Source organism: Giraffa tippelskirchi, chromosome 1 (genome assembly GCF_054371585.1).
Source record: "Giraffa tippelskirchi isolate mGirTip1 chromosome 1, T2T-mGirTip1v1.2.pri, whole genome shotgun sequence".
Lineage (NCBI taxonomy): Eukaryota > Metazoa > Chordata > Mammalia > Artiodactyla > Giraffidae > Giraffa > Giraffa tippelskirchi.
The window spans coordinates 124,827,924-124,853,974 of record NC_137275.1 but is presented as its reverse complement, the minus strand read 5'-3'; the positions used below and the strand labels follow the sequence as shown (position 1 = coordinate 124,853,974).

At 39.6% G+C, this 26,051-nt stretch overlaps 1 protein-coding gene across 1 annotated transcript in view; it reads right to left on the bottom strand.

Moving 5' to 3' along the window:
• Positions 1-24,028, bottom strand: part of GALNTL6 (polypeptide N-acetylgalactosaminyltransferase like 6) — a 1,429,734-nt gene extending 1,405,706 nt beyond the window's left edge. Inside the window, exon 1 of the mRNA XM_081568813.1 lies at positions 23,891-24,028. Within this exon, the coding sequence (XP_081424939.1) occupies positions 23,891-24,028 (138 nt within the window). The remainder of the gene's footprint in view (positions 1-23,890) is intronic.
• Positions 24,029-26,051: the final 2,023 nt, after the last annotated feature.

The following is a 26,051-nucleotide window of genomic DNA, read 5'->3' as shown; positions in this document are numbered from 1 at the left end:
TTTCCAGTTTTTTTAAAATCTGTTTTTCAACAAACCAATTATGTTTATTATTCTATCATCTATGGTTATTTTAAAATGAGAAGAGTAATGATATGGTTGAGGCATTGTCTTTAAAATGACAAGATATGTTATGAAATTTACTTAACCATTAGTTGGATAATTATGGGCATACACTGGTAAAAATGTAGAATAATAATTTAAATGATTATTAATTCAATATAATTTTCTGTTTTCTCACTATGTCACAGTGAATGCATGCATGTGTGCAGAATTGATTCAGTCATGTTGGACTCTTTTGAGACCCTATGCACTGTAGCCCACAAGCCTCCTCTATCCATTAGATTTCCTAGGCAAGGATACTGGAGTAGGTTGTCATTTCCTCCTCCAGGGGATCTTCCCCACCCAAGGATCGAACTTCAGTCTTCTGAGTTTTCCGCCTTGGCAAGCAGGTTCTTTACTGTTACAGCCATAAATAATAAAATATAATATAAAAATCTATGCCATTACATATATCAAACATTACACACTGTGAACTAATTTGCCAAGCTACATATTTTACAGCTGATTCATATTATTAAGCTATAGGTATAAACTACTGTTAAGCTACAAGACCTAAATAAAAATGCACAATAACCTAGCATCTCAGTTCAGAAACTCAATCATGTCTCACTCTTTGTGACCCCATGGACTGCAGAGTACAAGACTTCCCTGGTGTTTCATCACCAACTCCCAGAGTTTGCTCAAACTCATATCCATCGAGTTGGTGATGCCATCTAACCATCTCATTCTCTGTTGTCCCCTTCTCCTCCTGCCTTCAATCTTTCCCAACATCAGGGTCTTTTCTAGTGAGTCAGTTTTTCACATCAAGTGGTCAAAGTATTGGAGTTTCAGCATCAGTCCTTTCAATGAATATTCAGAAGGACTGATTTCCTTTAGGATGGACTGGTTGAATCTCCTTGCAGTCCAAGGGACTCTCAAGAGTCTTCTCCAACATGACAGTTCAAAAGCATCAATTCTTCAGTGCTCAGATTTCTCTATAGTCCAACTCTCACATCCATACATGACTACTGGAAAAACCATAGCTTTGACTAGACCGACCTTTGTCAGCAAAGTAATGTCTCTGCTTTTTAATATACTGTTTAGATTGGTCATAGCTTTTCTTCCAAGGAGCAAACATCTTTTAATTTCATGGCTGCAGTCACCATCTGCAGTGATTTTGGAGCCCAAGAACATGACCTAGCATCTAACACACATATTATATAATATATAGTAAGGCATATCTATCATTCACATATGCAAAGACAGACATATATACACACTTGCATAACCAAACAAGCTAGTTCAACTTAGAAAGATGTTTTCGATTATTCTATAGCATTTTTTTATGTTTAAAAGGAGAACACTGTATTCTATTCTTGCAGCAACATAAACAGAAAACCAGGGAAAATTAAACAGAAAATGTGCTCATCTACCTCATAAATCCTTTCAAATTTACTCCTAATCTCCAAAGATTGTGTTTGCCAATTATTTTTTACCCAAAATCTAAATAGAGGGTGAACATACTGAGAGGAACAAGATGAAAGTTCTTTTAGTGATAAATCTAGGTGTTGCCTTCAGTTTTATGACTCTCATTCTTGTTAACTGTTACACAGCTATCCCAGATAAGTGGCTAAACATCCTCTCCACAAGGTCCATCGATTGAAATTGCTCCACATTCAGTGGGGAAAACAAAACAAACCACCAACCATAAGGCACTCCCTCCCCCTACAGACACCAGCCTGGGTCTTTTATCTAAATATATCTGATTTACCTCTCTCGTCCTCTACCCCCTGGCCTGTGTCAGTAACAGAAGAGACCACTTCTTATGACCTTTTAGGGACAATCTTTAAAAGGCACATCTGCACCTTCCTAGAACTAGCAGTGTTTCCTCCTTCTTCCTAAAATCTTATTAACCACCACACAGTGTGTGTATAAAAGGTAGCATCTATCAACTATCATGAGCTTCTCCAATGATTCAGGGGTAAGAATCCACCTGCAAAGCAGGAGACCCAGGAGACATGGGTTTGATCCCTGGGCAGGGCAGATCCCTTGGAGGAGTAAATGGCAAGCCACTCCAGTATACTTGTCTGGGAAATCACATGGACAGAAGAACCTGGCTGCTACAGTCTATAGAGTCATGAAGAGTCAGATACAACTGTAGTGACTGAGCATACACACATGCAAGCATCAGCTTACATATGGTATGAAATGTAACAGAAAACGTTATATTACTTCATTGTGTTTGTTTCCCTACAAAGCAGGGGTTCCATGATGGCTCAGTGGTAAAGAACCTGCCTGCCAATGCAGGAGACTCGGGTTCAATTCCTCGGTCAGGAAAATTCCCTGGAGAAGGAAATGACAATGCACTCCAGTATCCTTGCCGGGAGAATCCCATGGACAGAGGAGCCTGGCAGGCTACAATTCATGGGGTCGCAAAAGAGTCAGACACACTTAGTGTTTAAGCAACAATGATGGCTGCAAGCTCTGGAATGTAATGTCTGATGATCTGATGTGGAGGTGGCCTAATAATAATAGAATAAAGCTCACAATAAACGTAATGCTCTTGAATTATCCCGAAACCATCACCCTTCCCAGACTGTGGAAAAACTATCTTCTGCAAAACCAGTCCCTGGTGCCAAAAAGGCTAGAGAATGCTGCTAAAGGATTTTGGAGTGTTTACAAGGGTAGGTGTTCTAAATTACCAAGTGTTCTAAATTCCAGTGTGGAATTCCCAAAGGAAAGAAGTACTACAGGCACCTTTGCAAAGCAGTGTTTTTATAAGGAAAACTTTATTAGCCTTGGGAAAATTAAGGCTGGAACTCAGCCCACGCTTGCCTGTTCACTCACTGTGTACTTCTGGCTAACAGTTTTCCTTAGTTTCCTCATCTGATTTATGAAAAAGTTAGACAAGATTATTTTGCTCATTCTGGAAATAGCAACCAACAAGTTTTGGTAGATGGGAAAACAATGTTTGATTTAAAATACTTACACACAAAATCACAGAATTCCCTGAAATTGAGCATTAATTTTTTGCACTAGAGCATCTGCTTATAAATTGCTTTCCAAGTCTTATTCTAAAGCCAGGAAATAAGAAGACTTGGCTGAAAATAAAAGTTAACTTAATAACTGGATGAAATCTTTTTTGGACGTATCAATTCAAACAGCTTCTCAATTCATGACAAGAGCATGAAAACACACATGCAAAATGTTATGAGATCATGTTGCATGTTTACTCAGCATTTTCAAACACTTGAAAGAATTTTTCTAAAGCACTGTGCTTCTAGAAGTTAAGGATCAGCATGGGGATTGCCATGTGGCTCAGGTGTAAAGAATCTGCCTGCAATGTGGGAGACCAGGTTCCATCCCTCAGTCAGGAAGATTCCCTGGAGAAGGGAATGACTACCCACTCAGTATTCTTGCCTGGGAAATACACGGACAGAGAAGTCTGGAGAGCTGCTACGGTCCATGGGGTTGCAGAGTTGGAAACGACTGAGCAAGTGAGCACATGTTTATAGAAGATAAGGATCATGGGTTGGAGAATCACTGTCATTTGACAGGAAAAAGAAAATAGACAAGCATGTTCTAAAATAATTCTTATAGTTGAATATATTTATTTTGATAGACTAGACCACATGTTTACTGAATAGGTCAAAGTCTGTGCTATTATAAATCCAGATCCAAGGCTAGTTTAGCAACAGAGATGTCCAATGTTCTATTATAATTAGCAAATAATAGAGTTGAAGAAAGAAAATGTATCCCCTTACCATTGTCCATAATGGGGAGATAGTGAAGGGCAGGGAAGCCTGGTATGCTGCAGTTCACGTGGTTGCAAAGACTGGAACACAATTTAGTGACAGAAAAACAACAACCGTCCATAAACACATTTTATGTAACATTTAACCTATGACAATATGCTTAAACAACAACAAGTCCTGCATGTGAAATATGTAGAAATCACTATTAGAAAGAAAGTGATAAACATCTAAGAATAGTCAAGATCTTAGCCATGTATTCAGGGGTTTATGGCAGAACAGAATTATTTTTTTCTCCAACTCCAGTGTGCTCTTAACATTAGCAGTGTCAGCAAATCCTGGCAAAAAGCAGAGCCTACCCTACTTAACAACTTAATTAAAATTGGAGTAGAACACTTGAAAACTTCAAGAATACATCTACAGGTAACATTGTTTATTGGCAACAGATATTTTTAATAAGCGGATCATAAATATATGAAAATACCAGTCACCAATCTATAGCCATTCGCTGTGTATCCACTGCAGGAGAAGGCAATGGCATCCCACTCCAGTACTCTTGCCTGGAAAATCCCATGGACGGAGGAGCCTGGCAGGCTACAGTCCATGGGGTCGGTAGCAAAGAGTTGGATACGACTGAATGACTAACGAGCATCCACTGTACAGTGTGATGAACAAGGCATGCTGCACTTCACATTCATGCAGAAAGGAAAGCTATTTTTACTATTCCCCCTAGATTTCACAAACGATTTTGGGGCACTTACCTACTGCTAATCAACGAAAGAATCCTCAAAATCAGACTTGGAGCATCTCGTGTTATTTTATATTGATTAAAGTGAGCATGTAAGGGAAACCTTAAAAATTGGAAACTAGTCCCCAGATGTGTACTTTGGGATATTTGTCTTAAAATGAGGATAAGTGACTTTAAACATTTTTCTCTGTTGATGGTAGTACCGCATGCTTATGTTTGTGTAGAAATACATACATATCAGTATCAAATATTAACCACCAGCTAGTGAAAAAATCCACTCACTTTTTATACTTTAACTTTGTGACTCTTTCACCTTGGCCAATGGTAAACTAGAAATAAAGAAATCATTCTTACTCACTGTACCTAAGTGACATTTTTTGATAGTGAGAGCTCAATCTATTTATTTATATTTTAATTTTTATTTTATATTGGAGTTTAGTTGATTTACAGTGTGTTATTTTCCAGTGTGCAGCAAACGGATTCATACTCAAACATAAACCAGAGAGCAGAATGATGTTTGCTAAACCAAGAAGCAAAATCATTATTCAGTACTTTTGTGCAATGCACTCGCATGTGTATTAATGCTGGCCGTGGACAAAATTCATATATTCCTATGACATATATAAAAATACATATGCATATATATACATATATGCAGAGAAATTCAGTGCCATACATGTTGGAAGGAAAACACTATCTAAAACTAGTTATAGGTTAAAAAAATTAAAGGTAGATACAGACCAATAAGAAATGAAATAAATTTATTTATAAGATAAGTGTACATTAATAGGGGGATGTCCTTCCCATCTTAAAGATTAGTTTACAAAAAGTAGCAAAACGAATGAGAAAACACTGGAAAACATATTAGAATATTTTTTACTAAGGACAAGATTCTGAAGCAAATATTTGATCATTGTACTTAGATGAAAATATTTTAAAATGTGTTCTGTAAAAAAATTCATCAGAATTTATACACTACATGAGTAAAATGAAAATAAAAATCTTTCCATGTGAAAACAATCACAGAAAGATAACACTTGTATATGTCTACATGCAAGATACTGACAAATCATCCAGAGTCAATATATAACAATAAGATCACTGACAAACACAGAATGTGTCTCATATAAACAGAGCTATGCAATTGGAGAAACTCAGAGAAACTATATAAAACTCCATGAAGTGTTGTAAATAGGAGAAAAGACTTTAGTGCTCAATTTCAACAGGTGCTTAAAAATGTATGCACATATTTTCTCATAATTAATGCAATATCCACAGACATATTTTGTTAGGTAACAGAAGCTAGAAAGTTCTGTTTTAGCACGTAAATATTATGGCTCAAGTCAATATGTCATAACGTATTATTTTTCTCCAATTGTAAGAAAATTTTCAATGACATTTTGACTTACAAATGTTGTTGAACTATAACATTAAAGCTAAAGAGCTGATTTAAAACAACCCCTCCTAGTCTTTCTGCACATATTTTTAAAACTGAATGCAGTCAGTAAACCTTGTTAGCAAATAATTTTCATACATTATTGAGATGAACCCAAAAGCAACTGAAATGAAAGAAGGTCCAAGTGAGGTGATGTGTAGATAGAAATGTCACAATAAAAAGTTCAAAATCAAAGCTGACCGTAATATTACTACAAACAAGAGGAGTTATAAGGAACATGCTCGAAGTAAGTTAGCATTATGAAAAATGCTGTGGGACCATCTCATCAAACACAATGCTACTTAATTATCAGAACAGAGATTTTCCCCGAAGATGCCGTATTAAATATGCCTCTACCAAGTCAAGCTTGTCATATCTTCTCTAGCTCTTATAATGTTTTCCTAATCTCTTTCATATGCTTTACCCTTGAATGTTCTCCTGTCCTCTCCCTGTTTGGACAGTCCTGAGACACAATTAGCCCTGCTAATTAAAATAAACACAGGTAAATCAAGGTAGACTTTTCAAAAGGAGGGGATCTTTTCAAAGGACGGTACTTGAAAACCAAACTAGCAGACATCTTAATGTCTGAAGTGCTCAGATTAAAATAACCCCTTAAAGTACATCAAGCTATACTTCCAAAATGACTTCTTTAAGTGAAGTCTGCTGCTGTACACGCCCCTTGAAAGCTATATTAATGAGCTCAACTATAGGCTTCTTTTTTATTATTAATTAGCAAAGTTTTAAAAGTAAGCCTTTCCTTAATCATCATCATAGTTATTAAATCAAGAGTTATATTACTAGTGTCTACATAATTAAAGAAAGAGTAGATACAGTTATTATCTATTTATCTTCCAACTGGCTTGTCTAAAGGTAACTATCTTTCTTTCACTAAACTTATTGGTGTCATACATGTCTTCTATAACATACGCAGATGTTTAAGTGTCTGAGGAAATGTAATTGAGACTTTCAGAATCAGGATCTGTCAAGGGTTGATATAGCAGCATCATTTCATCAGGGAACACTGACAGAACAAAAACATGGGAATAGAAACTTAATTCATGACTTAGCTTACTTCTTTATACTCATTGTTGGTGAATGAATGTGTGAGTGACACATGCTCAGTCCTGTCCAACTCTTGGTGACCCCATGGACTATAGCCTGCAGCTTCTCTGCCTACAGGATTTCCCAGGCAAAAGTACTGGAGGGGGTTGCCATTTTATAGTTGTTTGTTAAAACCTAGCATGCTATTTAAACATATATATTGTGTTGTGCATACTGTAACTTTTTTGTACATCTGTGGCTGAACTCAAATAAGTTCAGAAGTTCAGTACATAGACAACAACACATGTCACTTTTTGCTTTTGCAAGAAATACCTGTTGAGGGCCTAATTAGTGAGCAGGTAATGCTAGGACCTGAAATTAAATGGTGGAAGATGATAAACAACTCCTCACTATACTAGATTCCTGGGGCTGCCATACTAATTACCCAAAACTAAGTGGTTTAAAGCAAGAAAAATGTATTCTCTCACAGTTCTGGAGGCCAGAACCTAAAAACTAAGGTGTGGGCAAAGCAGCACCATGTCTGGGGCTCTCGGAGAGAACCTGTCTTTGTCTCTTTCAGCTTCCAGGTGCTCCTGGCCACGCCACTCCGATCTCTGCTTTCACCTTCTCCCTGCATTTCCTGGCTCTGTGTCTTCTTTTCTTGCTGTTGTTGTTTAGTCACTTAGTCGTGTCTGACTCTTTGCAACCCCATGGAGTGCAACCTATCAAGCTCCTCTGTCCATGAGATTCTCCAGCCAAGAATACTGGAGTGGGTCACCATGCCCACCTCTAGGGGTGACCCCGGGGATCAAACCCACATTTTTTGCATTGGAAGATGGATTCTTTACCAGTGTGCCACCCAGGAAGCCCCAGATACATGTCTGTATTTATATGTCATATATGTCATACACATATATGTGTGTATATATATATATATACACATATACACACACATATATATATATATAACTGAATCACTTTGCTGTACACTTGAAACTAATACAACATTGTTAACCAACTATACTCCAATGTAAAATAAACATAGTAAAAAGAAGCAGTTTGGATCCACTGCTCTGGCTACCCTGAGGGTGAATCAGAGATCCCGGCTGGAGGCAGGAGGATCCAGTGGAAGGTCTCCAACAGAAATCCAGTGAAATGCTTATGCTGGTCCCAACCAGGGTAGACACAGGGGTGCTGGAGCGCTTTGGATGAATTTAAGAGACATCTTTTTGGAAGAACTGCTAGTGCTGAACAATTCATTGACTTGAGAGTAAAGATGACGAATGCTCCAAGAATTCTGAGAGAAGTGTGCTTAAGAAAGACTTGGTACCACAATCCAACCTCCAGCTCATATCTCCATTCACAAATGCTGATCATACAGTTAAATGGGATAGTTCTATTCTTTTTTCATCCTTCTCTTCTAGAACTTGGCTCATTTTACTCATAAATAAATAGTATTTTACCATGAAAAGAATGACAAAGGTCTCAATTACAATGAGTAGCCAGATGGATGATGGTGAGGTTCATTTAAGCAAAAGACTCAAGAGGAGAACAGGTGTAGGGAGTGGAAGGAAAGAGGAATTCTACTTTAGACACTGCAAGTTTAAAATGTCCACTTCTAGATTTCAGATTGGTGCATGGACAATACATTCCAGGGTAAATTTGGATTATACATCATGATGTGGATATTATCACCTTAATATGATGAAGGAAAAGATGAGGACTTCCCTGGTTGTCCAGTGGTTAAGAATCTGCCTGCCAAGGCAGGGGACATGGGTATGATCTCTAGTCCAGGAAGAGTCCACAAGCTGTGCTAAGTCCAAGTGCTACAAACTACTGAGCCATGCACTGCAGCTACCAAAGCCCATATACTCTAGAGCCCGTGTTCCGCAACAAGAGAAGCCACTGCAATGAAAAGCCTGCACACTGCAACTAGAGAGTAGCCCCCACTCATCACAACTAGAGAAAGTCCATGCACAGCAACGGAGACCCAGCACAGCCACAAACAAAAATAAATTTATTAAATACATTGTTAAAAAATAAATAAAGGAAATAACGAGTGGCTGGATGGGATACCTTCCCTCCCAGAGTGAGTCCCAAACAAGAAGTAATTGTAGAGACCCTGAGAAAGAGAATATTTTCAGGAAAGGGACAGAAGTAGGAGTCTGCTAAGGACACTGATGAATGTGTTTGTGTGCAGGTGGTGGTTGGGATGAGTTGTAAGGAAGAGGAGAATGAAAATGGGCATTTGCACAGTGAAACTGACATTACTCCTAAAGAAGCACTATATTTTCTTGTTCAGCCTCCTTTCCTGTTTTCTAACCTTGCTTTTTCCAGCCCCTTTTCTGCTCAAGTCCCTCATCCCATCACCTCTTATCTTCAGATGAAGATGAGTGTTTCACGTAAGAGATCATTTAGTTAAATTCTCTCAAGTAACAGGACTAGTCAGAAGTGCCTTCAGGATTAACTACCAAGAGATTTCCTGTAATGGTGGTAAAGCAGTTAATGTACAACAGAGGAGCTGGACTCAGCAGAGATGTGTAGAAGCAGCAGAAACTCAGGAACTGGAAGCATCATTTGGTTATTATTTTCTAATTCAAAACCATAGTTTTTATTTCTTTCACTGGCCTTACCCCTATGAATTTAGGATATCAGAGCCAACTTCAAACACTGTCCACAAAATAGAATCTATTATCTCAAGTGGTCATTTCTAGAAGGGGCTTCCCAGGTGGTCTTGGTGGTAAAGAACACACTTGCCAAGGAAGGAGACATAAGAGACATGGGTTCCTTGGTGAGGAAGATACCCTGGAGGAGGGCATGGCAACCCACTCCAGGATTCTTGCCTGGAGAATTCCATGGACAGAGGAGCTTGGCAGGGTATGGTCCATAGAGGCACAAAGAGTCAGACATGGATGAAGCAACTTAGCACACACACATGCATTTCTAGAAATTAACAAGCAAAGTCAAGAAGATGCTGTGATGGATATTAATGATTCAGGGATATGTCTTTTGCTTTACTTTAGGTAAGCCAGTACTGATATGAAGGATGGGTCAAAGAGGAAAAGGCTGAAAGTAAATGAATGAGAAGAAAAAAATTTAATATATGAAATTTCCATGAAAAATAAAAGTTATGAGCCACAATCTGGATAGAAGTTTCACATTTATCCTAAAATTGGGACATGAAGAGAACTGGGAAATAATGCAGGTACTTTATCTGATTTTATGGCATGAAATCTTGGGTCTCTCAATATGAACACTGCATGCTTTCAGTGAAGAATGAGGCCAGGTTGTCTGCAGAGCATAAGAAAAGTGGAGCTTGGGGGGTTTGAGAGGGAAGAGAAGGTTGGAAAAGGCAATTATGGAACACAGGGAAGAGAGTTAAACAGGATGGCAGAGAGCAATTCTTTTCCGGTAGTTTTGGCTTCATTGTGCCAGTCTGTACTTGTCTTACAAAAGATCATTCCCTTGGGGTGATACAACTAAGCAATATTTACTTTCTGATTATATAGTTTGGAAGGAGGCGGCAGCCCTCAGAATTACAAACAAAACAACAGCAACAAAGAAAGATCAGACAGCAGAACCCTTGAGCTAAAAAAGTACTTCTCACATCTCACACATTTCAAAAACTGGAAATGCACGTAAGCTCAAGAGAACCTCTTTTTAAGACGGAAAAGACTCAAGTTCTTTTAAGTGTTTCAAGGCTTCCATTCAATCACAGGACTAATAATTGATCGAGCCAATGCCTACATGCATTTTTTTAAGGAAAGTTTCACAAGGAAAAGAGGAAAACAGGAGGCTCTGAGCAGGAAGAAGGAGGGGGGTGGTGAGTAAGGGGAGAAAATAGCTTGTATTTCTACCATTTCTTGAATAAGAGCACTTGGCATCCCTGGTGTTTAAGTGCTGAGCATCTTGCAGACCCTGCAATTTCCTTCAGCTCACGGAAGAAAATTTGAAAGTTTCTAAGGAACTGAAGAGGGGACACAGTTCCAATACACAGTTATTAATCTGACACAAAGGGCTTCCCAGGTGTCTCACTGGTAAAGAATCCACCTGCCAATGCAGGAGATTGGGTTTGATCTCTGTATCGGGAAGATCCCCTGGAGAAGGAAATGGCAACCCACTGCAGCATTGTTGCCTGGAGAATTCCTTGGACAGAGGAGCCCGGTGGGCTACAGTCCATGGGGTCACAACAAGTTAGAGACAACTGAGTCTACACACACACACAAACACACTATTAAAAAATGATAGAATTCACTCAGTTGGGGACTTGGAGCGTTTTTATTCCCCCACACCTCCTGGTTTTACACAGTTGTCAATTCCTTTGTTTCCAGGCAGCTCCTTTCTTGAAGCTGGAAGATGGACTGAAGGGGCATTTTACTCCTTAAGTGACTCCTCTGTTCTTGTTTGCAGCAGCCTCACTCATGGTGCTTCTGACTCAACATTACTATCAGAAGCAACCAGAATGTACTTGCATGCGTGCTCAGTCACATCTGATTCTTTGCGACCCCATGGACTGTAGCCCGCCAGGCCCCTCTGTCCATGGGATTTTCTAGGCAAGAATACTAGAATGGATTGCCATTTCCTTTCTCAGGGGATCTTCCTGATCCAGGGATCGAACCCGCGTTTCCTGCATTGCAGGCAAATTCTTTACCATTTGAGCCACCTTAAATTCCAACTACTTAAAATAATAAAACATTTACCCCCAGAGACCCTTTTAGATAATCCTTTTGGAAGCTTAGACTGACTGAATGATACACTTTATAAAATATTTTCTATCCCTTGACGGCAGAGTATACACTGAGAAAACAACACCACGTGAAAAGAAGGGCATGGAAAACATGGGAGCAAGGTCATCACAAGAGCTGATGGTGCTGATGAATATGCTGGGAAAAACTAATGTCCCTGTTGAAACTTAGTTTGTTCCTGACATATGGGGCTATATACATCTTTGGTTTAAGTTATGAAAACTCTTAAAGTAACAACTGTATTGTTTCTGTATGGGCTACAAAGAGTAAATAAGCAAAAGAAGTTAAAGGTGCTTCAAATATTTTTTGAACACAAAGGTATTTATATCCTTATGATGGGTATATGAAAGAGATGGTCTAGGGATATGCATTTCCTTTTATCTGACCTCAATTCTCTAGAGTCTAACAGGTAATAATAGTAAACCCTTTAGAACAGCTTGCTGTTTTGAAGAGATAAATGCACCCCAATGTTCATAGCAGCATTATTTACAATATCCAAGATATGAAAGCATCCTAAATGTCCATAGACAGATGAATGTATAAAGATGTGGTACATACATACAATGGAATATTACTCAGCCATAAAAAGAAAGAAATAATGTCATCTGCAGCAACACAGAGGGTATTATGACCTAGAGGGTATAAGACCTAGAGGGGATTATGCTAAAGTGAAACAAGTCAGATAAAGAAAGACAAACATTGCATTATATCACTTATATGAAGAATCTAAAAGATACAGCAAACTAGTGATTATAACAAAAGCAGATTCACAGATACAGAGAACAAGCTAGTGGTTACCATTGGGGAGAGGGAAGCTGGGAGGGGCAATGCAAGGGTAGAGGAACAAGAGGTAAGAACTATAGGTATAAAATAAGCTACAAGGATATACTGCACAAGATGGGAAAAATAGCCAATATTTTATACTAACTACATGTGGAGTGTAAATTTTAAAAACTGTGAAACAGTATACTATACATCTGCAACTTATATTACAGTGTGTTGTTGTTGCTTAGTTGCTAAGTCTTGTTCAACTCTTTCATGACCCCATGGACCCTGCCAGGCTCCTCTGTCCGTGGAATTCTCCAGACAAGAATACTGGAGTGGGTTGCCATTTCCTTCTCCAGGGGATCTTCCTGATCCAGGGAGTGAACCCACATCTCCTGCATTAGCAGGTGGGTTCTTTACCACTGTGCCACCTGAGAAACCCATATAATAGTGTACAACTTCAATTTAAAAAGCAAAATAAATACAAATAATAAAATAGCTTCCTAATATAATCCAGGTCTCCAAGCATTTTATGCACCTTAACTTATTTAACCCTCACATCAACTCAACCAAGTAAGTAGTATTTTTATATCCATTTGGAAATGGAACTGTAAGACTCAGAGAAGAGAAATACTAATCCTAAATTCCTCAAGGTCAAACAAGGAGCAAGTAACAGAACTAAAACTAAAACTAAGCAGCCTGGCTCTAGGATCTGCACCCTTAACTACTATGCACATTTCCTCTCACAGTTGCGTTAATACATAATTTTTTGTGTGTTGTTCCGGTCCAGGCTATTCACAATGTAGTTGCATTATATGGGAAATTATACATAGCCCAACAATGTGTATTGGTAGAAAAAACATTGTAGGATCTCAATAAATTTTAAAGAAATTGCTTTGCATTTATAATATAGGATAGTAATTTTACAGAGGGCATGGTTGCTGTGACTATTTAAGAAGAGCTTAATATGGTATGTTACACATAGTAAGAGCTCAGTGTTACCTTAACATGATTATTAAGGTATTATCTTTTATTATTTTATTATTATTGCTTTTCTCATAATCAATTTACTACTTTTATTATTTTTATATTACTTTGAAATCTTTGTCAGCTGAAAACTTTTAGGTCCTTACCCTTGTAATATCCTCCACCCCAGACCCACCACCCAACTTAGTATACTTAATGCCTAGCTTTTTTCCTTTGCTCTGTGTATGTGGTCATTATCTGCATTTATTTTAACGGGTGCATTGTCTCATTAGTCAAGTAGCTGCATGTTTTTTTCTTTGGCATCTTCATTCAATACTCATTTTTCAATCATTATTACTGAATTATATATATATATATATGAGTGAAAGTCACTTAGTCATGTCTGGCTCTTTGCGACCCCATGGATTATACATATATATATATAGCCAGCCAGGCTCCTCTGTCTATGGGATTCTCTAGACAAGAATACTGGAGTGGGTTGGCATTTCCTTCTCTAGGTGATCTTTCTGACCCAGGGATCACACCCAGGTCTCTTGTGTCTCCTGTATTGGTAGGCGGATCCTTTACTATTAGTATCACCTGGGAAGCCTATGTTATAGATAAATAACTTCCCATTTTACAGAATATTTCATAAATGTTTAATTACCTCTCCAAATTAGTAAGAAAACTGCACAGGAAAATTCTCAGACCTCCTTCCAAGAGACTCTTAAACTATTAAAAGCACAGGCTCTAAATTTACCATTTAGCTCAAACAATTTTTTCTGTGCCTCTCCTCCTTCTGATTGTTGCCATCACCTTCATCCTCCCTGGGGACCAGTTCCTCACTCTCCCTGCACCAGCCTTCTTTTAGCTTCCACCATCTCCTGCCAACCAAGACTTCACATTCAACCCTTCATGTCAATGCCAGTCCCACCAATAACTCTTACCTGTTTGTCTTTCCATTTAATCTTTTATGATTTTATTTGCTCCTCTACAACTTTGTGTTACTCCAGCCTGGAGAGCACAAATAACTACCAAGCCCAATGAACTTTTCAAAGCCTTCGCTTGCCTTAAACTATGTGGCTGTTAAAACAGCCCATCATTGTCTGTTTTTATGGACCCAGAGGTCACAGTCTCAATTTTGTCTTTGCACCTTACTTAACTGTAAAGTTGGTTCTACAGCTATGGTTTTTCCAGTAGTCATGTATGGATGTGAGAGTTGGATCCCAAAGAAAGCTAAGCACTGAATAACTGATGTTTCTGAACTGTGGTGTTGTAGAAGACTCTTGAGAGTCCCTGGGACTGCAAGGAGATCAAACCAGTCAATCCTAAAGGAAATCAGTCCTGAATGTTCATTGGAAGGACTGATGCTGAAGCTGAAACTCCAATACTTTGGCCACCTGATATGAAGAACTGACTCCTTGGAAAAGACCCAGATGTTGGGGAAGATTGAAGGCAGGAGGAGAAAGGGATGACAGAGGATGAGATGGTTGGATGGCATCACTGACTCGATGGACATGAGTTTGAGCAAGCTTTGGGTGTTGGTGATGGACAGAGAAGCCTGGCATGCTGCAGTCCATGGGGTCGCAAAGAGTCGGACATGACTGAGTGACTGAACTGAACTGAACTGGAATCAGTAGTGATATACTTTAAATGTTTTATTATATCTTTCTTGGTGGCTCAGATGGTAAAGAGTCTGCCTGCCATGTGGAAGACCTGGATTCCATCCCTCGGTCAGGAAGATCCCCTAGAGAAAGGAATGACAACTCATTCCAGTATTCTTGCCTGGAGAATTCCATGGACAGAGGAGCCTGGCAAACTACAGTCCATGGGGTCACAAAAGAATCATACACGACAGAGTGACTAACATTTTCACTTTCACTCATATGTTTATTAGATGTACACAACAGTATGTTTATTTACTACCTTCAATGAATATTGTAAAAACTGAGAAAAAGACAGCAATATCATTTGCTAAGTGTCCCTCAATTGAGTGTTTACTATGTACCAGATGGTTTGCATATATTAATCCAATTTGATCCCCCTGCTACCCCTTTAGGAATTTCTACCTGAGCCAACATATGAAGAACTATGGTTCAAAGATGTAAAATGTCTTGCCTAAGAGGATATATTTTGGAAAGTGGTGAAACCAACATATAAACCTGAAGTATCTGGTTATTCCTCAGGCTAACTCCAACCCTGCTAATTTTTATAACATGACAAGGCTCAATATTCACCTCCTGGAGAAATGAAGGACTGTCCCAAGAGTTCAGATCATTCTGTTCCTTTTCTGTTTTGAAAGCCCAGTACACACACACACACACACACACACACACACACACAGAAAATGCTACTATGTACTGCTTGTTTGTTTCATGAATACATATTGTATCTCTCCAATTCACTACTGAGAAAATTAAGAATGGGCGCAACACAGTATGCTTTTTTTCTGTATCCCTCTCACTCTACTGAAGGAAACAGTAACTCTATAAAGTAGTTCTATAGTTAACTGAAATAGTTTTGTTTCCACTCTGCTTCTTAACTTTTGGTCTTCAGAATAATCTATTACCTCTCAAGACCAAGACTTAAACAACAAAAGCAGTTCTCAGACCCTGACTTGTAATTAATGTAGAAAAAAATGCTTACATGTGAAAGTGAAAGTGTTACTCGCTCAGTCGTGTCTGACACTTTGTGAAACGATGGACTGTAGTCCACCAAGCTTCTCTGTCCCTGGAATGCTCCAGGCAAGAATACTGGAGTAGGTTGCTGTTTCCTTCTCCAAGGGATCTTCCCAACCCAGGGATCGAACCTGGATCTCCTGCATTGCAGTCAGATTGCTTACCATCTGAGCCACAAGGCAAGCCATGCATGGACTTTGTTATAGCAAATGATAGTGGTCACTATAAAGAAACATTGCTGTCTGTTTTTTTCCTCTTTCATTAAAAACTTCAATTTTAGAATAATGTTCAATGCAATATACCAAAAAATTAGTCATTCTATTGCAATAACAATTACATGTAAAATAAAATTAACAATTTGTCCTTAAATACTGGACCAAAAAAAATTATGGGAAAAATTTTTCTATTATTTTTAGATCCTGTTTATGTGTTTCTTCAAAAGATTTCCCTGTCAGACTTAACAATCCATGGCAAGTCCTGTACAATAGTCATTGTTTTGCTGTGCTGTCTTGACATTGCCTTGCAAAGAGAAATCATCTGTAAATATTTATCAAGCAAACACTAATTATCTTGTTAAAGGCAATGACTGTTTATAAACCCTCATACTATGTATGACAATAATCTATATTCATTAACCCTTATTACATGCTGTTCAAGATACTAAGCATTTAATCCTCACCAAAAATAACAACACAAGAAAGACATCATCATCTCCACCTGATTGAGAGAAAATTGACATGAGGAAGACCCATGACTCGTTAAATGTCCCAAAGTGCTACGTCCTGTAAGTAGCACTAGTTACCAAAAGATAACAAGAGAATATGGAAATTCTGATATTTCTCCTCAAATTAAGTTCAAATGGATTCTCTTACTGGGAAGATCTATCACAGTTAAGGAAAAAGAAAAAAAAAAATTCACTCAAACTTGGGTGGCAGCCCTGACAATTTGGTCATTTTATTGTATTAAAAAAGATCAAAATGATCTATAATAAAATCTCCTGACTCTGGCTTTCTGGACTTCAATGGAATGAAGTAACATTCCATTAGGATTTGAGAACTTAAACTGAATTTGAAATGAATCTTCTCTACCCTCACTGAGATACACCTTTCCCTATAACATAGAGATGATAGCCACCATCATGGCCTCTGGCAGGCACAAGTTCCTTGCTAACATCAATGGATAGTGATAAATTGCACTATTTATGATCTGTGCGACTTTCACATTGCTTTGCATGGCGAGCATGTTCAGTCATGTCCAATACTTAGCGATCCCATGGATTGTAGCCCATCAGGCTCCTCTATCCATTGGATTCTCCAGGCAAGAACACTGGAGTGGGTTGCCATGCCCCCTTCTCCAGGGGAATTTTCCAAACCCAGGGATTGAACCTCTGTCTCCTATATCTCTCGCATTCAAAGGTGGATTCTTACTACTGAGCCACCTGGGCAACTCTCACAGACTAAACCCTTATGGTGATTTTCACACTTGCCAAAGATGATGTAAGTACTTCTAGAGACAGATGCACTTGTCCTTCTCTCCATACTTTCCTAGAATTAAATTAATAACATTTAAATAAACTCAGCTGATGATCTTTTTTCAGATTCAGAGCAATGGAAAAAGCAAGAAGTTATAAAAGTAAAAATTGTAGAAAATGAAACAGTTGGGTGGATTTATTTTTTCTTCACAAGTGAGACCATGTGTGTGAATTCATGTACATGTGTATGTGTGTTGCTAAATAAGTATGTGAAATGAATACATTTAATTGGAGAATACTGCCAATTCAGTCCACATTTTTTCCCCACTAGACTGGAAGTAGAAAAGTAGAAGAAAACATTGATGGGATTTACCTTAAACTCTAAAAATACCCTTCTCTGTTCACCCTCTTTCCAGCCACCATGTTAGAGTTTGGTAGTAATAGACATCAACGTATTAGGGGATGGTGAGGGTCATTATGGCTTGACATTTCTGGGTGCCCGTCCCTTCCTTTCAACTTTAAATAAACCCAGTATAGATATTTTTGTGTTTGGCTAAATACATACTCTCAGCAGCATGAATGTTTCTTATTTGTTCTTTTCGGTTGCCTATTCTAACTTCGGGCTTCCTGGGTGGCTCAATGGTAAAGAAGCAGCCTGACAATGCAGGAGTCATGGGTTCAATCCCAGGATGGCAAAGATCCCCTGGAGAAGGGAATGGCAGCCCACTCTAGTATTCTTGCCTGGAGAATTTCATGGACAGCGGAACCTGGAAGGCTACAGTCCATGGGGTCACAAAGAGTCAGACACGATTTAGCGACTAAACAACAATGACCACAATTCAAGCATCACCATTATATTTCTAGTTAATTTAGGATCAGCTAGCTCTGTGGGGTCACAGACTGATGTCCTAAGAGAGCAAGTACCTAGTTTATGAGAGTCTGGCTTCACTTTTCTGATGGTCTCCAGAACCTTCTATTTCTTTGCACATTTGCACTGTTGACTATAATAGCACTTCAGTAAACACATACGTAAACATGAAAGGAAGAGAAGAATAACATGCTCATGTCCGATGGTTTTAAGAGCCAAAAGTACTGCCTCATAATTCTAAGCATGCCAAGCAAATGTGAAGGAGAGGTTGGACCAAACACATCCTGACCTGGGGTGACATGACACTCACATCATCTTCCCTTATTGTTAACTCTGATCTCCCTCTTTCAGCTTATCCTGGAGGTACCTGAGCTGGCTATCATTTGTATAAAGTGTTCCAAGGAGAGATGTGGTTACAAACTTCTCTACAAGTTGTCATGGCGACTCCTGACAAAACTTCCACACACAAATTTCAGTTATCTCCTCGAAAACACTAAAACATCAAACTTTCTCACCCTTCTCCCTCTTCTGTATTTCACCCTTGATTTGGTTTCTTATATATAAAAAAACATGTATAGGAGGCTAATTGATTCAGCATAGCTTGTTCAAAAATAAACACACAGAGAAAGAGAGAAAAAGAAAAACAAAAAAACTAAAAAACCCCACAACTATCTCATTTTTTTTTTTTTTTAACCAGATTGTGAACAGGAGATTCTGTTCAACATTGTTTCCTAGGGGGCAACTTGGTGAACTAATCATCTCCAGATCCAGTAGGTCACAGTCAATAATTAAAGCACTTGTTACAGGACTCTGTGAGGTGCAATACTGGAGCAATTCAGGATGGATATTTCCATAAATTCAAGAAAAGGTCCTTCTGCACGCTAATTTAAAATCTACTTATCAGCTAATTAAGAACATTATGGCTCAAATGAATGCATCACTTCACACCTACTGTGTTGATAATGTACTGGGGGCAGGAGGAGTGAAAACTTTACTTTCTTATTTCTTCACTTTTCTTTTCTTTTTAGCTTTTCCAATAGCTAAGATGTTTGCTGGAGAAGAAACATAGACATTCTTCCAGTTTTATGGTCAAAGTGACAAAGGAAAGCATGAGTAGGTCTGCATACACTCAGTTCCAGATATCTAATATTTTCAAATCACAAGATAAGTTTAAAACACCACAGAAAAAATGTTCTTGCCAAAAAGATGAATCCCCCTATCCCAACAAGTGTGGTGCTGATTAATATTAGTAAAGTTGGACAAAGATGCTGAGAAATTTCAGGAAAGATTTATACATATATATATAAAGCCTCACAGTTTACCTGTGGATTTGATTAAAACCAAAATGTTACCTTACAATAGTTTCAACAGCCAAGATGCGATCTTAGGATGTTATGTACCTTGTTACAGCAAAAGCTTGATTAGCCCTGTTTTATATATAGAAATTCTGAAGTACAAAGAAATAAGAAGGCTCTACAAATTAAGTGACTTAAGTGTTCAGTGTTGTTTTCGGTTTACTTCATGGGAAAAAATCCAGGCCAAACATAAGCTTCTAAAATCATTCTGAACAATTCTGAAAATATGTGATTTAAAGTTCTGAGATTTTGATCTTTGTTTTAATCATTATTTCAAAAATTGCAAAACCTTCATATTCTGAATATTCTTGAATTATTTTTCACTTGTATTGAGTATGGAGTTGCATCTCAACTTAGTTGCTGAACTACTTTATAGCTGCTTTTAAAATATTAATCTCTTTAATGTATTTAAGGAAAGAAAGTATTTGGGGGCCCTTTTTATCTATACTTGCATAAATAATTACAAAGAAAGGTATATAATGCTAGATGCAGTAGTTTTGGTCTAAAATATTGCTTTGCTCTAATTAACATCTTAAGGAACGGCTTAATTAAGATCTAAATATATAACCTTAATTCAAATGCAACTGAAACCAGAGAAGAGTAGCAATACAAAATCAAAAAGAATGAAATTAAGAATTACTGTACAATAACCATAGAGTAATCACTTCAGCTGAATATACAATTCATTGCCAATAAATTATTTTTAAATAAAAGTATATATTTCTAAACCATGTAGAAATCATCCTAATAACAATAAAAAAGCAACAAATACAACTCAACTAAAAATAACTGACAATTATCATCGATAATTTAACAACATAAGCAGGAAGTATGAAATATTTTATAAAATCATGATTTTTATAAAATTCTCATAAAATCTTAAAATTCTTAAAAGATTAATGTTTATTTCTGTAACTTGATTCTAGTTTTGAAGAACCCAAACAATAAAATTAGCCTTTTAACTCTTCCATTATTATAACTACTTTTTTGGTCCTCATTAGTTATATGGGTGGTAAACCTTTTAGATGAACAATTTAGGGATTTTTATTTCATATATTTTCTGCATCATAGATGGGACAAATATTTAAATATTATAAGAATTAATGTAAATATTACTTTTAATCAGAAAGTATTATAAATACAAATGATTAACTTGTAACAGTATGGAAGACTTGAGAAAACATGTGTAAAATACTAAACATCATGACAATGCACAGTTTCTATCAATGCTTTCTCATTTACCTCCCTTTAGTTTATCTCAGAACATACCAATGCCATTTATACTGAGTGGTAGACACATAAACTATTAGTGATGTGCTCTGATAAAATACAAGTGAAGAGGACCATCTTCACTTTCAAAGTATCATCCATTCCATGATTTTGAATTTCTATAAATTATTTTCCTGCAAGTCACTGTAAACTAAACTGTTTAAAACGTGAAGGTTTCCCACTGCTGGACTGCCCTTTCCCACAGATGGCTGCAAAACCAGACGTGCCTTCCAGCATGTGACTTGTTCTCAATCCCTTTGGTGCTGACCAGTGCCAAGGAGCAGCACATTATCCTTACCTGGAGCATTTCACAACTAAGTGATAACTAAAGTAGAAGATGGTTCTTGAAGAATAGTTAGTAATTGACCATTAAAATGCCTTTGTAAAGGAAATTACTAAATTATTAAATTTAAATAGCACAAGTCAAGTTATATGCTTTAACTGAAAACTTACCTATTTAGGTGACTTACTTTGAAATGTAGATACCTTAGTGAAATATTATATCACAATATTAAACATGCCTAATTCATCATTACAAGTCAGATTTTATTTGGTCAAGTATATATATATATATATATATATACATACATAATATGCATATAAATACATTTTTACATATGACTTATCTCTTACTTATCAACGCTTGTATAATGATGTCAATATACCCTAATTTTCTTTACAATTAGATTTGATAATAGAATAAAACCAATGAAGGCTTATCTTTTACTGCTTTACAATGAATTCTATCTTTCAGTAAGTGATAATTTTACATTTCAACTTTATTTTGTATCTGTAAGAAAGCATCAGTTTTGAAATCATAATTTTTTTTTAGGTTAAAACATACTAAAGTATGCAACTGACATTCATTTCATGGCACAAACTGCCTTTTGTTTATTCTTGGTTTTAAAACTGCTAAGACTCTCCAGCTGGAATGCCACAGGATCCCCTTCAATCTTGGTTATTTATTCCACACAGTATAAAACTTTGAGAAACAGCCCCTTGCTGCTCCATGCCTTTCATATCCACTAATTTTTTACCTGATACTAAACATCATTTGCACCACCAAAGAAACAGGAACAAGAAAACCATTATAGAGATTATAATAACAAGCCAGAGAGTTGGTTTGCCATACTTGATTTTTTTATGCCACTGAACAAACAGATTTCTCATTAAGGGTCAAAATCAATAGAGCTGGTGGGAAAGTTGTAAGTACTTCATTAATAAGATTAATTAGAGCTTTATGTTAGCTAGTCCAGCAAATGATTCAGATGGCTATTGTTAACTGAATTCAAGGAAAAATCATTTTGTTGTCATTTTATCAATATTGGAATGGAAATTTTAATAAAAGTAGCTAATTTTAATAATTACTAATATTAATAACATTCAGCTTCTCTTAAGAGTTGGAGAAATAAATGATCTATATTAGGAAAAAAAGTTTCACATTCAAAGTATCAGCCTTCTTTTTTATTGGAATGACAAAACAGAATATACTTCAAATCAAAGTCATTCCCCTATTAGAAAGGATGACAGTGATCAACAACGGAATGAAAATATGTCAGCATTTTCCCTCAAAATTCCAGTCCACCAAAATTCATAAACAACTAGTAATCCTTAATGTTTAAGGGACTGGTAATGCTTTACTTGTCATAATGAAAAAGCAGATTACTTCCATATACTTTACAACTAACCACCCACTGTGTAAAAAGAAATTCCACTTCGTTAAGTATAAGAACAGGTATTTTAATTGTCAGTAATAAATACTGTCATCCACAAATGGGCAATTTAAACACCTTCTGTTTGTGGAAGGTACATAGTGTACATGGGTGATGACCCATGAAATTAAGATTATTCCTACTCCAAGGTGATGCACAGGACTAACTGAAGAAGTGTTATATCCATATCATGAAAAAGGCCGCGTTCTATTGTTAAAAGTTTAATGGCAGAAGCTAGTTTATTAGTAAGCAAAGGATTTAACTATATAGAATTTCATCAGTGTTCTAAAGAGGATATTTTGCTTTACTGGTAAGATAGTTCTTTTGATTCATGTTAAGATATGACCCATGCACGCACTAGTAGACTGCATATTAAGTAAAACATAAATGTGGGGTGTGTGTGTGTGTGTATACACGTATAACTCCACTATATGGTGTTTCCGACATGAAGGAGAGCTTTTAGCAACAAACTGTTACCACCAGACTGTGAAACGGAACGACCTCCTTAGTAACTGCCTGAAGACCCCACACCTTAGCAACAAGGCAGGAGACACAGAGACTTTACCTTTCTGCATGGCAAAAAAAAAAAAAAAAAAAAAAGCTGTTGCTAAGCAAAAATATAGAAAACTGTGACTTGTTTTTTGAGAACCACTTCACAAGTTTCACGATTTAATCTGCCCAGTTCACTTTAATATAGACACACAAACTCAAGGAGAAGCAAACACAAGTCTCACACTAAACCTGTCCCATACATACATCTCCTTCCACGAATAAGCAGTTACCTCTCATGTAACCTCTAGATCAAAGGAGAGGAGCTATTTCTTCCTTTTGACCTCTCATCCTGCTTTTTCACTTTATTTTGCATTTCACCCATGTCACTGGTCGTGCTCTTAAAAAGACTACTTACTTAAACCCCAAAGTCTCTAGAGGCTTGTAATCTCAGCTCTGCAAAGACCTGGGAGCTGATGGAAACTCCTTCACACCTGCCTGAGGTGGCCAGCTCCAGACTCATGCCCCTCTGGGATCCTTCTCTGCGCAGCACTTACCTGTGGCTCCCCGGGCTCAGGGGATTTCACCAGATGCTTCTCCTTGTATAGAGACCAGAGACCGATATTGGGCAGGAAAATTAAAGCCACCATGAATAACAAAGTCATCTGCAGAAATCTCTTCTGTTTCCTCTTCATCGCAAATGATAACAGAGAAGAAAAGTTACAGGAGATGGTTCACTGACCGACTCTCGTTGTTTGAAGCCAAAGCACCAGAAACTGAAGAGAAGCTAAAAACTTTTTGCTGCGTGCTCAGCACCAAGGTGCACGATTGAAGGGGAGTTGGGCATCGGCAGAAGCAACGCAAAGTTAGTTTCCCCTCAGAAAACTATGACGAAGGCATTAGCTATTGGCTCAAAAGTCAATGACTCCACTGAGGAAATCATTAAGTCTATCGACCTCCAGTAAAAAGCCACGGAGTAAATATGATCCTTCCAAAGACTAATCCTAAGTTATGAAAAAGTCAATAGCATGCTGGATACTTAAGAAAAACGGGAGGTTTGGGGTTTCCCCCTCAGCGTGCGAGGTCTGGGCTGCGCAGGAGAGGGCGGGCAGGAGGTCTGCGTGGGAAGCGGCTCGGCCCTAGCAAGTGGCAGGAAGAAAAGTGCTCGCTCTAGACCCCAGCGCATCACCTTTCTTGTCTTCCCAGGACGTCTCCTCCTGCGCTCGCCCTGGGAGAAGCCACCTAAACTCAAGTTCACGTCCCTCGGTGGCCAGCGCGCCGGCGGGCTCCCGGGGGTCCGGGAGACGCAGTGTCCCGGGCAGAAGTGCTATTTGGGGAGAGGTCCGAGAACTCTCGGGCGCTCACGCGCCGCGCCGACCCTCGTCGGCGGGCAGCTGCTTGGCAACCCAGGTGCCCGGGCGCAGGAGGCTCCGGAGGTCGGCGGAGGCCCCGCGCCGTCTGTGCTCGCGCCGCGCCCGGGCTGCGGTCCTCCGCCAAGTGCGAGCCCTGCCCATCAATCGCTCCTCTCCCTCGCCGACGCTCTCACGCCCGGGCGCTCCCGTTAGCATCCTCTCCCCGCGACGGAGCGAGCCCAGAGGAACATCGCCGCACTTGGAAGGCGAAGCTCTCACGCTCCCCTCGCCGAGGAGGGAGGGTGGCGCCCGAGCCGAGCTAGGCTCTCGGGGCGCGCGCTCGGAGGGCGAGGTGGCAGAGGCGCGCGCTGCTCCCGCCGCCGTCGCCTTGTGCCCGCCTGCGCGGGGACGAGGCTGTGCCGGCCACGTGCGGTAATCCGGGCGGGCGGGCGGGCGGGCGGGGAGGGCAGTCCTCCGCCGCCAGCTCATATATAAGCTCGTAGTGACGCGAAAAAGCGGAGCAGGGCAACACCGCCGCAGGACCCGGACTCTAGCCTCTCGCCTGCGAGGTCTCCTCTCTCCACGCCGGCCGTTCGCGCGACCTCGGACCCCTCGGGAGGCCGGCGCCCCAGCTCGCCTCACCTCAAAGGCGCCAGACCGGAGATGCGGGGAGCCTGCTGGTTGCGGGGTGTCCGCGGGTTCCTCCGTGGTGCCGGCGGGCGTGGAGGCGAACCGAGCCCGGCGATCCTGCCCCGGGGCTCCCAGGCCGCCGGGCCAGGTGCGCGACGAACCAGGGGGAGGACTGGACCGCGACGCGAGGCCGGGCGGAGGCTGGGGCTCTCGTCCTCGGCCTCTGGACCTCCACCGTGGAGCCCCGGCGGCTTACCTGCTTCGGCCCGCACCTGGGCCGGGTGAGATCGCGGTGCCACCGCCTCCCCTGCCCCGCTTGTCTGCGCGCAGCGCTCGGGGTCGCGGCGGGACCACCTGTCCCTTTGCCCTCGCACGCCCCTCCCGCGGTTTCCAGGCCGAGTGGGGGTCGAGCTTGGTCTCGGCGGGAAGGCCTCTCCCTTCTCCCCGGCGCCGGCATGCGCCACCGGCCTTGGCAGCACACGCACGAACCTGTGGCCGAGTCTCTAAGGGACCTGCGTGCCTGGCACAGAGTGGGGGCACTCCCGGGATCCGGAGCTCCTAACTCCTGGAGGAAGGGGGACTTGGAGTAGGCGACAGACAGACACGCAGCACGCGCTTTGTCAGCGCCGTGGTCACCTCTTTGTTACAAATGTAGGTGATGCCCACAAGCTTGGGAGGATAGGACAGTGGGTCCAGGAGGGTCTTTTCTCCTCTCTCTTTTCCGTCCTCTCTCTTA